A 13,556-nucleotide genomic window follows, 5' to 3' on the forward strand; every position below is an offset into this window, starting at 1 on the left:
AGCAGAGATGTCAAACTAGAAATACATAATCCACTCAGCGTGCTGTCAGAAGTATTATTTATATAGTATGCTAGCTAGTAATTATGAAGTGTTCCTGTAATTGAAACAAAATTAAAGAAACTAGAATGTTCCAAGATATATTTACAGTTTCACGTCAAAATTATCTTTTCTTCACAGAGTATCCCAGATTGCTCTATGAGATTGTTGTACATTGCTTTAATGGCTTTTATGTGGTACTGTTAACTTTTTTCCCTTACTTTTTGGTGCATTAATTGGAGGGGAAAAGAATTAGTACAAAGGTCTGGAGGTCTGCTTATCAGTTATCTCCTTGCAGTATTGTCTGAAGCTTATCATGAAACCTGCTTTTTCTCCCTTCACCTTTGTGGCTGGGGCAAGCAAAAGAAGGCTTTTTCAATCATCCAGTCATCCCCTGAATTTGTTCCCTTTCCTGGAATACTTGTATCTTCCTGAGGTTCACAGTTCAAGGAGCATGCACAGGATACTACTTGATTGTTCCTGCCTGACATAAAGGAAGAGTTGGGTGAACCCATAGATCTGAGCATAACTCAAAAAATTAAATCTAAAAAAAGGCTGTCAAGAGAGAAAAGTGCTTGGCAGAATGACCCAGAATTAGTTGTGTGATGAAGGAATTTATTGAAAAGAAAAAAATTTAAATATTAATCAGGTAGATCTTCAAAAGTGTACTTTGTTCTTTCTCAACAGGCCAGGTGTAGTTAACTTTATTACCTTTAATAGCTTCTGCTATTGCAGAATATACTGTTGCAGTATGCCTACAGGAAAGTTTTGGAGATGAATTAACCAAAACTTATTCCTCGTTTTGCATAACTATACTACTGTGTCTGGCCTCAATCAGAAAGAAAAATCATCTGGGTTATAATTGAGTGGCTGGTTTGTCTTCTGGGAAAGGAGGAAGAGATTGAGTGAAACTACCCTTGATCTGCTAGAAGATGTGATGATGATAGAGGGGAGGGGATGGGCTGAAAAGCTGACAAAGTGCTCTAGAAAGAAGTAAAGAAAAGGTGACCTGAGCTATAAACGCACTTGTGATGTGCAGTCATGTGCCCTAGAAGGAGTTTTCTGATGAAAACTGACCAAGAAGAGAAGCTCTTTCTGTGGCTGAGTTCTTGACAGGCTTACCAGGAGATGAAACTTGAGACAGCCTTTTAGGAAAGGGGAAGCTTTCTGAAATAATTCTGGTAATTTACACAAGGCACAGCTTTTTCTTTCCATTTCCACTCCATCTCTTAGAAGTGTGTGGAAAAGTAATGTTTATTGCTGTGGGTTTTTTTAAAAGGCAGCAGAATGAACATCCCATTTTACACAGGACAGGCAGAGGTGGGAGCAGGAATGTCTTTCATTGATTCCCAATGACATCAGGAGTTCTCTGGGATACACTGAGGTGTCCAAGTCATCACTTGCATGGCAAGGTCACAAGAAGGGTTTAACTCTTATAAGTCTTCATAACCTCTTGTTCCTGCTAAATATAATCAAATTGTTGCTTGAGATATCTCTTCTCCTCAGTATTTCACATCATTACTTGGATCATTTCATCTTTGTTGAAGTGAATCCAGTTCAATTGTCCAATACAAGTAGCATATGAAAACTGTTTCAGTGCAGTAGTACTGGTGACAGTTCCATTCCCAAAATGGAATTGAGTATTCTGGCGAAAATCATGTGTTCTACATCACTCTTTAAAAATCATTTTTCTTCTTAGAGAGGCTCACAGTCAAACAGAAAAAAGAAGAAGAGATAAAATGAATAATTTGATAGAGGAATTGTCTGCCATGATACCACAGTGCAATCCCATGGCCCGAAAGCTAGACAAACTCACAGTGCTACGGATGGCTGTGCAGCACCTGAAGTCTTTAAAAGGTGAGTTTAGGGAACATCATCCTGTAAATCCTTATTCTAGTAGGAGCTATAGTGTGTATCTCCCTGGATTTTAAATAAATCAAGAGTATTTTATTTTATATTTCCTTACTGTATTTAGTGCCAAGTCTGCTCCTCATTTAAATGTACATGTCTGTAGCTGTCAGAACTTAATTCTAAATTTTTGCTTAGTATAGCAGAAAAAAAGCCACCCTTCAGTGTCCCATATTTTCTGTCTGCTCAGGGCATGCCTTGCTCTTGGATCACTCCTTGATACTTTTTAGAAAGTACAGGAGTCAAAAGGAAACTTTCAAGACAGAACATACTTCAACAGAATGATTTTTATTACATTAAAATCTTAAAAACCCTTACGTGTTAGAGAGTAGCAAGAAACAGAAACTTCTGATTGCCTCAGTCAGTGAGCAAAGCTAATCATGGATCTTAGGGAATGGTTTAGTGTGGGGATCAACTCAGGAAATATTCTTTGCTGTCCTTTTGCTATTGCTAGGTTTTGGGATTCTCCCACCTCCCCACCCCCCAAAAATCTATCCAAATACAGGTTGCAGAGTCTCAGTTGCACACAATATTTGGGGAGTTTGGGCACCACTGTTTCAGAATAATAATTTGTTCAACTCTAAGCAAAGATCAAGGACCCTCTGCGTTGCAAAACCCACTGATTATGAATAAGCAGGTCTAATGAGACCCAGTTAGTTTTGGGTCAAAGAAGTGTAGAAGATTAATTATGTTGCTACGCTGACAGTAATAGAATCATGGAATGGCTCAGGTGTAAAGGGTTTTGATGGTTTTCTAAAGGCCCAAGCAGACTGAGAGTTTTGCATGGAGAAATAAAGTGACAAACCAGCAGGGCAATAACTGCACTTGTAGTTTAAACAAGAAATCTTCAGCTCAAGCATTTGTATTTTAACAGGATGCAAAAGCTGGCCTTCACCCAGCACAGCTGTATTTACCTCAAAACAGAAGGTTTAAGAGAATACAAGATACTATGTGGAGTTAGAGTGAACGATGAAATTGGCTGAAATGTTCAACTGTTACAAAAAATGGAACAAAAAAAATAAATAGAAGTTTAATGGATAAAATGGATAAAAGTGTAATGGACAAAGACTTATTTTATAGAGTTCTTGCCATGGGTGCTGGAACAGTACATGCAGTGAGTCATTCTCACTATATTTAGTGAGACATATGATTTAACTACAATAGTCTGGTTTTTTGATTGCTGGCTTTGCAGTATTAATGAAACATTATTAATGCTGAAAGATAATTGATAATACTGGAATTAATCCATTTCAGCAAGGAAAATTTAGTTAAGAGGTCTGAAATATACTTATGAAATGTTTCTAGAAAATTCAGTTCTCATAATACCATTTCTCTAGCAGTACAATAATGATATCTAAACAGAAGTTTCCTTGGTTTGTATTAATAAAGGGAAGAAAAATCTGGTTATGTGTCTGTTTGCATTACCAGTGTATGTTTGAGATTTGTTTTAATTTCATTTTTAGAATTTTTAGAACCTTGAATTATTTTTTTTAATTCAGCTGTTGGGGTCATAGAGAAAAATTCTGAAAGACATAACATGTAGAACTCCACTGAAAGTGAATTTAAAATGTAACTTTTGACATGATCTCTGTGGATCATCCATTTTCCAGGTTCCAGTAGCTCCTACTCAGAAGTCCGGTATAAACCTTCATTTTTGAAGGATGATGAACTGCGACAGTTAATCCTTAGGGTAAGTGGGAGGAAACTCTCAGATAAATCATGTCCTTGTTAAAGCTCGAGTTTTTAGTCGGACAGTGCTTTTTTTCCCGTATTTCCCTTCAGGCAAGTGTCTTCTTGTACTGATTTCTAAACTCTGTTCACTACTCGGGCTTTCATGAAGGTGTGCGGTGATGGTTTGGGAGTATGGCAGGCAGCAGCCCTGGAAGGGACAATAATCTGTGTACAGTCTGTCTGTTTAATACATCCATTCTTAAAATCTTCAGGCAGCCACAGGGAATGCTGCCAATTATGCAGGAACATCCTCATAGTTGTTGGCTCTCCTTCATGTACACTTTTAAAGATGTACTTTGAAAAAGGTGCAAAAAATACCTGGAATAAAATCTTCCCTCTTGTTTGCACTCTTCTTCATAAACCCACACACCTCATTCACAACTAGGTTTGTGGGTTTTTGTCCTTTGCTGCAGTAATGCTTTGCCAAGCTCTGTAAATGAAGCTCCCAAAAGAAGCTGTTTTGTAGCTGGACTTTTGCCAAAGCTGTGTTTTAAGAAACTTTAGCTGTGTATGGTTGAAGGCCTCACTTGGTCCTTGCAATCTTAATTGCTTTTTTTATAGAATCACAGAATGGCCTGAGTTAGAATGGACCTCAAAGTTCATCTCATTCCACCCCCTGCCATGGGCAGGGACACCTTCCACTGAGCAAACCTCTCACCAGGTTGCTGAGAGCCCCATCCAGCCTTGGAAACTTCCACAGATGGAGCAGCCACAACTTCTTTGGGCAACCTGTGGCAGGGCCTCAGCACCTGGGAAGAAAGAATTTCTTCCTAATATCCAATTTAAACCCACTCTCTGTCAGTGTGAAGCCATTTCCTCTTGTCCCTCTCCAGCTTTCTTGTATTTAATTCAAAAAATCAGGTTTAAAAGTGTGCTTCTTTGTAGTCATTAATATTCATTGCATATTTTAATTGTGTGTTTTTAAAGACTATGTCTTTATATTTTCAGGCTGCAGATGGATTCCTGTTTGTGGTTGGATGCAACAGAGGAAAAATTCTGTTTGTCTCTGAATCAGTTTGCAAAATACTTAATTATGATCAGGTAGTTATTGTTGTTTCTTGTTTGCTTTTATCTTGCATTTTTTTAGGAATTTTAAAACTTTTGTATTTTATTCTATATTACATCAAACCAGTCCTTGTGTATCATTTCTTGGAATTTCTTTGATTTAACCTTACTCAGAGTAAAGCTGATTATCCTGTAAGAAAGTATATGCAAGTACATCAGTATTCCCAACCTGAGGAACGGCACCTGATTTCAGCTGATTATCTTTAAGAAAACTGCCAGTCTGAGAGGAAGGGATAATTTGAAGATGTCCTAATTTCTGTGTGCAAGAGATTTTCTTTCACATAGTGAAGTGATTGTGGGGGTTTTTTTTAGGCAAAGAAAAATGGGCAGTTCAGCAGTGGAAGTTAATTAAAGCTTTCCTTGGTGATGCCTTTATGCTTGGATGCACCACGTAACACATCATCCCCAATAACTATCCGAGTGTGTACCCTTAACCTGAAAGAAACTGAATGGGAGCCAGCTTTGCCTGTAGAATAAGGGAAATTGGAAAAATAGAAGTACCTTCCATTAGCTGGTGTTTAATATGATGGGCAATTACCACAAATAATCAAGAGATAATAATTTTTTCTTGTGTCAATGACTTCTGTTTCACAAACAGAGGCTAAAACAGTTAGTGCTGCCATCTGTCTACTTTTGAAACCATTTGTGCAATCTTCATTTTCTTTATAAATGTACAGATAACCAATCTGGACTCTTTCATAGATTTATTTTTATCTCTCTTTTTTTTTTTTTTTTAAGTGCAAAACTGTCTTTTTTAATTAAAGTGAAATGATTCATCCTAGGGGAATAAACATAAAGCAGAGCTTTTTTTTTTTTTTTTGTGTTGTTTTGTTTTTTTTTAACTTCCACATTGATTTTGTTCAAGAACTAAAAGTGCCTTTCTGGAGTCACTCATGCTAGACATACCTACTTCCAGACACTTAAGTCTCCTCTATTCCAGTCAAGGAGATTCAAAGGACATGACTGACTTTAATAAAACCCACAAATTTATTAGCTTGTTTGGGAGTTGTTCTAGGTTCTGAAATGCATGCTCCAGCTTGATCTGGTTTGTTACATCTGTATATTTTGGCAATGTTGCTGTTAGGTTATCTCAGCAGCACTCAGCATTTTCCCATTGCATTGGGATTAAATGGAGACTGGGAGAAGGCAGGAGACTGGGTATTTATCATGAGTTTGAGTCTAGAGCAGAGCTTGTCAACACAACTCCTTTCTACCCTTTGATTTGGCTGCTGTGCTGAAGGTAAGCAGTGGAAAACCCAAACCAGCCCACTTCTATGAGAATTCCTTCCTGTTCCAAAAGAAAGTGTTACAGCAGGTCGGTTACTTGGGATGAACAGAGTGAGCAGGTAAAAGGCATCCCAGCTGGAGACATCCCTGTAAACACCCTCTGCTAAGGAGTTCTGTGATGAGCTGAGCCCTGCTTCCAGCCTGCTCCTGGCTCAGTGGTGCCATTTTGTCCAACCAAACTGGAGCTCAGAGTCATCAGATAGTTGAATATTTCATTCTCCTTCCCCAATAATCTGAGAGTGGAGATACTTTGTGCATAACCTTCTTTGGCTAAGACCAAGAATTGCATTATTTACATAAAAGCATTTGGTTGTACAGAATTTGTTTAATCTCCTATTAAATCTGCTGTTTTTCAAATTGAAGTAACAAACTATGTTTTTAAATAAAAATTATATTAAACAATGACAAATGAGATGTAAAGCAAAATATTAATGTTTGGACTAATGTGGTACTGACTTTTATTTAGTGGTGTGGACAACTGTTTTCCTGAGATAAATAATGTGTGAGGTCCTGTTCCAAAATGGTATGGTTCTCATGTTTTGGGTTTTGTTGGTTTTTCTTTTTTTTAATAGGCCAGTTTAATTGGACAAAGTTTATTTGATTACTTACATCCAAAAGATGTTGCAAAAGTTAAGGAACAACTTTCTTCATCGGACGTCTCGCCTAGGGAGAAGCTTGTAGATGGCAAAAGTAAGTTAGAGCTGGACATACTCAGATTTTTTCAGGAGATGTTGATAAATCTAATTATTAGTCAGGATGTATTCAGGTGTTTGTATGGATGAACAAACCTGAGGTATTTCTGTGAAACAAACATTTGAATGCATATCTGCTGCTTAAAATGCATTTAGAGTTGAAAAGCTAGCCCAAAAAACCCTTGATTTTAGAGCATAAGAAGTACTGAAATTCTGTTAAATTACTGAAATCACTGTTAAACATTTACCAAGATGTGGTCTGACATTCTTCCTACCAGCACACTACTTTTTTTTCTTGTATTTGCTAGATCTTGTCAATACAAAAGACCTGATGTAGTCGAACATGGGATAAAATACTTCAATACCAAGAATCACTCTCTCCTCTGAAAATGCTAAGTGTCAATCCCAATGTAACCAAACCTTCTTTAGTTTACAGTTGTTTCTAATAACAAAAGCATTGTGTACTATGCAGCTAATGCCTATTTTATAGCTGGCTTTTGCAGTTCTTCCTTCTACCAAATGCAAGGTGAAAGTTTATAAAGCATCTAGTAAAATTCTATTACGAATATCAAGAAGGGTTTAAAAATAGTTTAGTAGTTCTTTCTAATTTTGGAATCTGTGTCAATCATATTTTCTTTGCCCTGTTTAAACTATTAGACTTTTTTTAATTGTAAGGACAAAATTTAGGCAGCTAAACAGTAAGGACAATGTACTGGGAGGTAAATGCAGAAAACATCTTGTTTTCTGAAGTTTTATTTCTTGGTTTTGGGTATTTTTAACTACTTTACTAAATCTTTGTAAGCTGGCTTGCAAGTACACACAGATTTCCAAGCTGGACCAGCTCGGCTGAACTCTGGTGCTCGACGTTCCTTCTTCTGTCGGATAAAGTGTAGCAGGACCACAGTCAAAGAGGAGAAGGAGTGTTTGCCCAACCCAAAGAAGAAAGGTATTCAGAGAGTGGAGATGAAGTGGGGGCTTTCTCTCTTGAAACTTGTTTAAATTCTGAGTCACTAATGACTTTCTAGTTCCTGCTGATCTCACCAAGTAGCTGTAGAGCAGTGGAAATATGAACCAGGGACACCTTTTGAAAAACAGTCTAATTGTACTCTCTCTCTCCTCCCGGTGCCCTCCTGGAAAGAGGGAGGGAGGAACCTGAGGTGCAGTGGCTCTGTAGGAGCATGTGGTCTCTTGTGGTCAAATTTAAGATGTCTCAGGGAAATATTTGAAAGAACTGGAGCAGATCAGAAGAATGAAACTAAATAACTTATGTCTTGAAGATAATTGAGTGAACAAAGCCTGCAAACTCTACTATTTTGAAGGGAAAAAAGCAAGTAAACCAATTTTATTTTCTGATTTACTTTTTGTGTTGTATTTAAAAGTATGAATTTTCCTTTTTTCCCCTTTTCATAGTAAAGGTAATTTATCAGTGTAATTCCATTAATTTTCCCAGTAATTTTACTTTAGTACATTTTAGTACTATTTAGTACATTTAGTATGCCTGTAGAGCAGTGTAATCTTGTCAAGTTTCCAGTGAAAATTTAAATTTAAATTTTAAAATGCAATTTCTAGTTTTTCTTTTAATCCTTTAGTGTTGATTTTTGCAAAGGTGTGCTGAAATTGTTTGTTCCTGAAAAAAACCTGCAAATTCTGTTTTCCAATGTAACCTGTTACTGTTGAGATACACCACAAATTTTAGGAGGCCCATGATTGTAAGTAAATAGAATTTAGTACCCCTTGATGTGTCAGATAACTCAGTGAGATAAGAATTTACCTTCTGTAAATGTTTCTTGGGAAAGCATTTTTGAGGGAAGGCGCCTGAGCAACTGTGACAAAATCATAGTGGGATAACTCAGTTTCTCATTTTGCAGAGCTGGTCTGTGTTTTTTATAATAGGGAGGAAAATCAAAGGTATAGGAAGCATCCTCTTCAGAACAGAGATGTCAAGAACGATTTGGCATTTTTTTTGAAAGACAGCTACTATAGGACACATAATGTAAAACCTTGATGCTTTTGAGGGTGTTCACATGTTATTTAGAGAGCAAAAATGGATGATTGATAGTGTCTGCTGGAATTTAAGATATTTAAAATATTTGTATTCCCATAAAACTTCAGAAGCCTGAGATAAATAGAAAATAAGCTGGATTGCTTTGGGTTGTTCCTGACTGATTCTTTCAACACCTGCAGTGAGCATATGTTCAGATCATTGTGCTCACCAAAGATAAATTGATTTGGAAGCTACAGAGGGCCTCAGGGTAGTTTTAATTCACAATCCATATGAAACCATATAAAAAAACCAAAGTGATCTGTGGGTTATTGCTTTTTTTTCTTTGTGTTTCTTAACTTTGTGTTTGACCTGCCAAATCTTACATAGGGTTAGAAGCTCTCTTTGCAGGCAAGCCCAAATTGAACAGAACAAAATTAATTGAAAAATGCTCTGTAAAATGATCTATAGCCTTGTACAGCTGGTGTAGGTAAGCATGAAATACAGTTTCTGGTCTCATGACCAACAGAATAAAATAAGTAGTTTGGTTTTCTCTTTGAACAATAACTGCTTCTTATTTAATTTCTTTCTATTAGATCACAGAAAATACTGCACCATTCACTGTACTGGGTATTTGAAGAACTGGCCTCCTAATGAGGTGGGAGTAGAAGAGGAAAATGATGTAGAAAAGGACAGTAGTAACTTTAACTGTCTTGTTGCGATTGGGAGGTTACACCCTTATATTGTTCCACAAAAGAGTGGAGAGATAAAAGTCAAAGCAACAGAATTTGTTACACGATTTGCCATGGATGGAAAATTTGTTTATGTAGATCAGCGGTAAGCGTTTTGTTCTTTAATGAAGAGAAATGGCACAACTGTTTCCATTTTCTGATAGTCTGTCAAAACTGTAATTTCTCCAGCAGGGTAGAAATTCTAATTTGAATTCTCAATTTTTGAGAATTTGTTGAGAATTCTCAAAAATTCTAATTTTCAGAATGTTTTTCTCTTCTATACAAGAAGCAGTTAATTCTTAAACTAAGTGTACTTGGGCTTTGTTTTTTGTCAAATAATACATAATGTATAGAAGTGTATTGTCCTATAGAAAATGGATTCCTTTATTCATAAAGAAAAACTCAAGTTAGAGCTTCATAGCTCTGCACATGACTGAAGTAATAAACATTTAATCAAAAGTTATTACTTCTGAGAGTCTTACCATTTGTAACAGATACATTCTATCTAAATGAGGTACCAAATTACTTAATTAGAAGTGAGAAGTTCCCATTTTCTGTACTTTCTGAACCAGATTTTTCTTTGTTGTAGAGACCTAGTTACCACTTTGCATTTCAAATTTCTTTGTCATTGGAAATGTTTTCAGTCTTTCAACTAAAAGTGTTGGTTTAAAACTAATTCCTTTGAGTGGAAGAGCAAAATTCAGCTGCTGAGTTTTTTGTTGACTCTTATGTGTGACCAGTACTGTGACTGGCTAAGGGGAAGCCACTAAACAGAAGTATTTTATGTGTACATGTGGTTTGCATGTTTAAACACTTACTTTACCTTTGAATTGTCATTCATTGCAAAGGGATAATTTGTTCTGAAAAACATTTCCTGTTGTTTTAGAGCTGTACTAATGCATATTTTTCCCCAAACGCAAACACAGGCATCTGTTTGTTTAAATATTAATGTTCTGCTTTACTGATACTGAAGAAAACAGCTTTGAATCTGCTGTAGTTCACGTTTTTATTTCTAACAGCGCAACAGCAATTTTAGGGTATCTGCCACAAGAGCTTCTAGGAACTTCTTGTTATGAGTACTGCCATCAAGATGATCACAATCACCTAGCTGAAAAACACAAAGAAGGTACAAAATAGTTGGTCCTCCCAGACACTTACAGCTATGTATAACTGCAAGTGAAAACACTACAAACCCAAATTACCCAATCTCAGCACTGCCCTTCGTGATGTCTGTGACAAGCCTGGGTAAGGCTTGTAATAAAAGCAGGGGGAAACTTGTGTTGTCTTGGCTCCTGGTGCAAGGCCTTGGTTGTGGGGGAACAATGTCAGCACATGTGTCAAACCCTCTGCTTCCATCCTTTGTAAGGAAAAGGAAGGAATCCTGAAGAGCAGATGTGTCTGGTAACATAATTAAAGACATGAGTTGTAGCTCACCAAGTCATGAGTCTCCTAGTGGTTTGGAGAAACTTAGTATTTGCTTTTTAATGTAACATTTATGACCCTGCTGAAACTATATAATTTGATTTTAGAACAGGTCCCAGTTTGTTCTGGCATGTTATTCTACAACTGGCCAACAGAAACATTTTGGTTTTATGATGTTATAAAACAGATTTATTATTTCTAACTTTACCTTTCTAAGCTTAATTATGGTGATTATAACTTTCCTTTTCTTATCTAGTGTTACAGAATAAAGAAAAAGTATTTACAAATTCCTACAAATTTAGAGCAAAAGATGGGACATTCGTTACTTTAAAGAGTCAGTGGTTTAGTTTCATGAATCCTTGGACCAAAGAGCTGGAGTACATTGTATCAAACAACACTGTGGTATTGTAAGTAATTTATATGACTCTCCATTTATTTTTTGTCATCACTACAGTTAACACTAACAGAAAATAACCTGCTTAGAAAGCAGAACAAGGCTAGAAAATATCAACCCTGTGCAAAAAGGGGCTGAACAACCTGGACAAACATCTTTTTGGTGTTTACCAGCTATTTTTGTTTCAGGCCTAAGTTGTGGATTTGACTCTGAAAACTATGCTGTTTCCCATTTGGAAAAAATGAGGTGAAAGAGTTTCTTGTTAAAGGTAGAGGGGAAGGATCTTTAAGAAAAGTAGATTTGAATAAATGGAACTGTCAAGTTAATTCTGCTTTTCCTTCTGGTCTTTACGATCCTCTGTGTGACAGTTGACCCAATTCCAAGTGCTGCCCTACCCCCAGGTGTCGGAAAGTGGAGAAGCACAATTGATAGATGGTGGAAATGCAAGGCAGGACAGGAAGATCCTCTCCAAATTGATTGCAAGGGTGGAGCCTTGGGGACAGTAAATGCCTGTGTTTAAATCTTTTTTTTATTTTAATTCTTTTTCATTCTCTGCACCTTGCAGTGGAGCTGTAATGGGGTTTGTTCCAGTGTAACAAATCCAGAGGATCTTTGCCAATGATTGGGGTTTTGAGCAGGGACAGAGGGGATTTTATTTCCGTTAAACAAAGTTGTTGAGGGTGCCTTTTGCCCATTCTCTATCTGGTTCATGCCTTGAGTCAACATCACCCACCTCTTTTGCCCATGTCCTTTTTCCCCATGAAGACAGTGAAGAGCAGTTCAGACAGTCTGTACTGACCAGTAGCCCAAGGACACTTTTTTGCCTGCCCTGGAGATGTGGGCATTTGCAGTTGTCTGCAGGAGGGAAGGAGGGCAGCAGCTACTGATACAAGGCAGCCACTGACCTGTTCTTGTTCCTGGTTATCTGAATTCCCTCCTAACAATAAAAATGACAGCCCTAGTCCCTTGTCATGGAACACAGACAATCCTATTGGTTTTCTTTTTCACTTGGAGAGTAGGTGGAAATTAGTACTTAACCCACTGCTCAAAAACATTACAAAGAACTGAACACAGAAATATGTGAGGAATATCTTATATTTTCCTAGTTTGAGGATGTTAGCTTTGGTTCTGTGTAAAGTATTATTGATTATTTATGTTTATTGAAATTAAACATAAATATATGCTGGGTTTTGCTCTTGAAAAAAACACCTGCTGGCTTTTTGTGGTTTGTTTTGGATTTTTTTAATTTCTTTAAATCTCAGAGGTCATAAGGAATCAGCTGAAGAAGAGGTCCTCTACAGTTCCCAACCTGCGGAAGGCAAGTGTCACTTCTTACAGTTCTTACAGATCACAGATCTTACGGATCACAGCTGCATCTCCTGATCAGTCAGTTTAGATTTATACAGTCCAGGGATTTTTTTGTTGTGTTGTATTATTGCATTTGTATTCTTGTATTGTTGGCTGTGTGCAAGGAAGGATTAATTTTTTTTTAAAGCTAAATATTTTTCAGTGTCTAGTATCCTAATTGATATAATTCACAGAATTCTAAAAAGAAGCATATATAACCTGCTTTTAGTTTCCAGCAGCTTCTGTTAGAGATGGGGGTTCGGTTGGTAGGATATTGTGCTTCTGTCACAGACCTTTCATATTTTGCCCAGTTTTCTGAACAGATACAATTGTGCTGAGTTTATCTATAAAATACAGGGCAATACTGATACAGAACATATTTTGCTATTATTTTTCTGCTATGTGTAGATTCTGCTTTCTGCATGCTGTTCTATCATCTTGCTGTCAATGCTTTATATTTGCTTTTCAAAATGTTCTTTCAGTAACTCATTTCAGTTGGTGAGAAATCCAAGAGTTTTTTTTAAACTCATGTTCTTTGCAATGTCTGTGAGAGACACTGGAGGTGGTAATGATTAAATATATTTCACTACGGGAGAAAAACAATTTTCACAAACTGATTATTCACTTTATATTGCAACACCCTGTGCCATGAATCAATATCTAAAGAAAAATAATTTCTGAATACATATATAAAAATATATACTTATATAGTGTGTATATATATGTATATATATATCTTGAACAAAAGCTGCTTTAAAATGAATTCTTGCTCTGCACTGAAACTGCTCTGGGTTTAAGGTTTTGTCTGGGCTTTGTTTTTTTTATCTCCAGATGCTGTAAAACAGTCTTTAGTAAGTGTGCCTGGAATGTCCTCTGGAACAATTCTTGGTGCTGGCAGTATAGGAACTGAAATTGCAAACGAAATATTAGAATTACAAAGGTAATAAATGCAGAACATCATC

At 36.7% G+C, this 13,556-nt stretch overlaps 1 protein-coding gene across 6 annotated transcripts in view; it reads left to right on the top strand.

Moving 5' to 3' along the window:
- BMAL2 (basic helix-loop-helix ARNT like 2) overlaps window positions 1–13,556 on the top strand; it is a 32,043-nt gene that overhangs the window by 13,116 nt on the left and 5,371 nt on the right. For 4 of the 6 annotated variants that reach the window (XR_015285691.1, XM_086885033.1, XM_086885036.1 and 1 more), the window contains 10 exons: window positions 1,736–1,893; window positions 3,555–3,634; window positions 4,624–4,716; window positions 6,600–6,717; window positions 7,522–7,665; window positions 9,297–9,537; window positions 10,451–10,557; window positions 11,110–11,260; window positions 12,510–12,565; window positions 13,426–13,534. Coding sequence is in view for 4 of the 6 variants with exons in the window: in XM_086885033.1 (XP_086741159.1) it covers window positions 1,736–1,893; window positions 3,555–3,634; window positions 4,624–4,716; window positions 6,600–6,717; window positions 7,522–7,665; window positions 9,297–9,537; window positions 10,451–10,557; window positions 11,110–11,260; window positions 12,510–12,565; window positions 13,426–13,534 (1,257 nt within the window). In the remaining 2 variants the exon portion in view is untranslated. The remainder of the gene's footprint in view (window positions 1–1,735; window positions 1,894–3,554; window positions 3,635–4,623; window positions 4,717–6,599; window positions 6,718–7,521; window positions 7,666–9,296; window positions 9,538–10,450; window positions 10,558–11,109; window positions 11,261–12,509; window positions 12,566–13,425; window positions 13,535–13,556) is intronic. The other 2 variants (XR_015285692.1, XM_086885034.1) reach the window with 1 other exon arrangement.

This window comes from Cyanistes caeruleus, chromosome 4 (assembly GCF_971803275.1).
Source record: "Cyanistes caeruleus chromosome 4, bCyaCae1.hap1.1, whole genome shotgun sequence".
NCBI lineage: Eukaryota > Metazoa > Chordata > Aves > Passeriformes > Paridae > Cyanistes > Cyanistes caeruleus.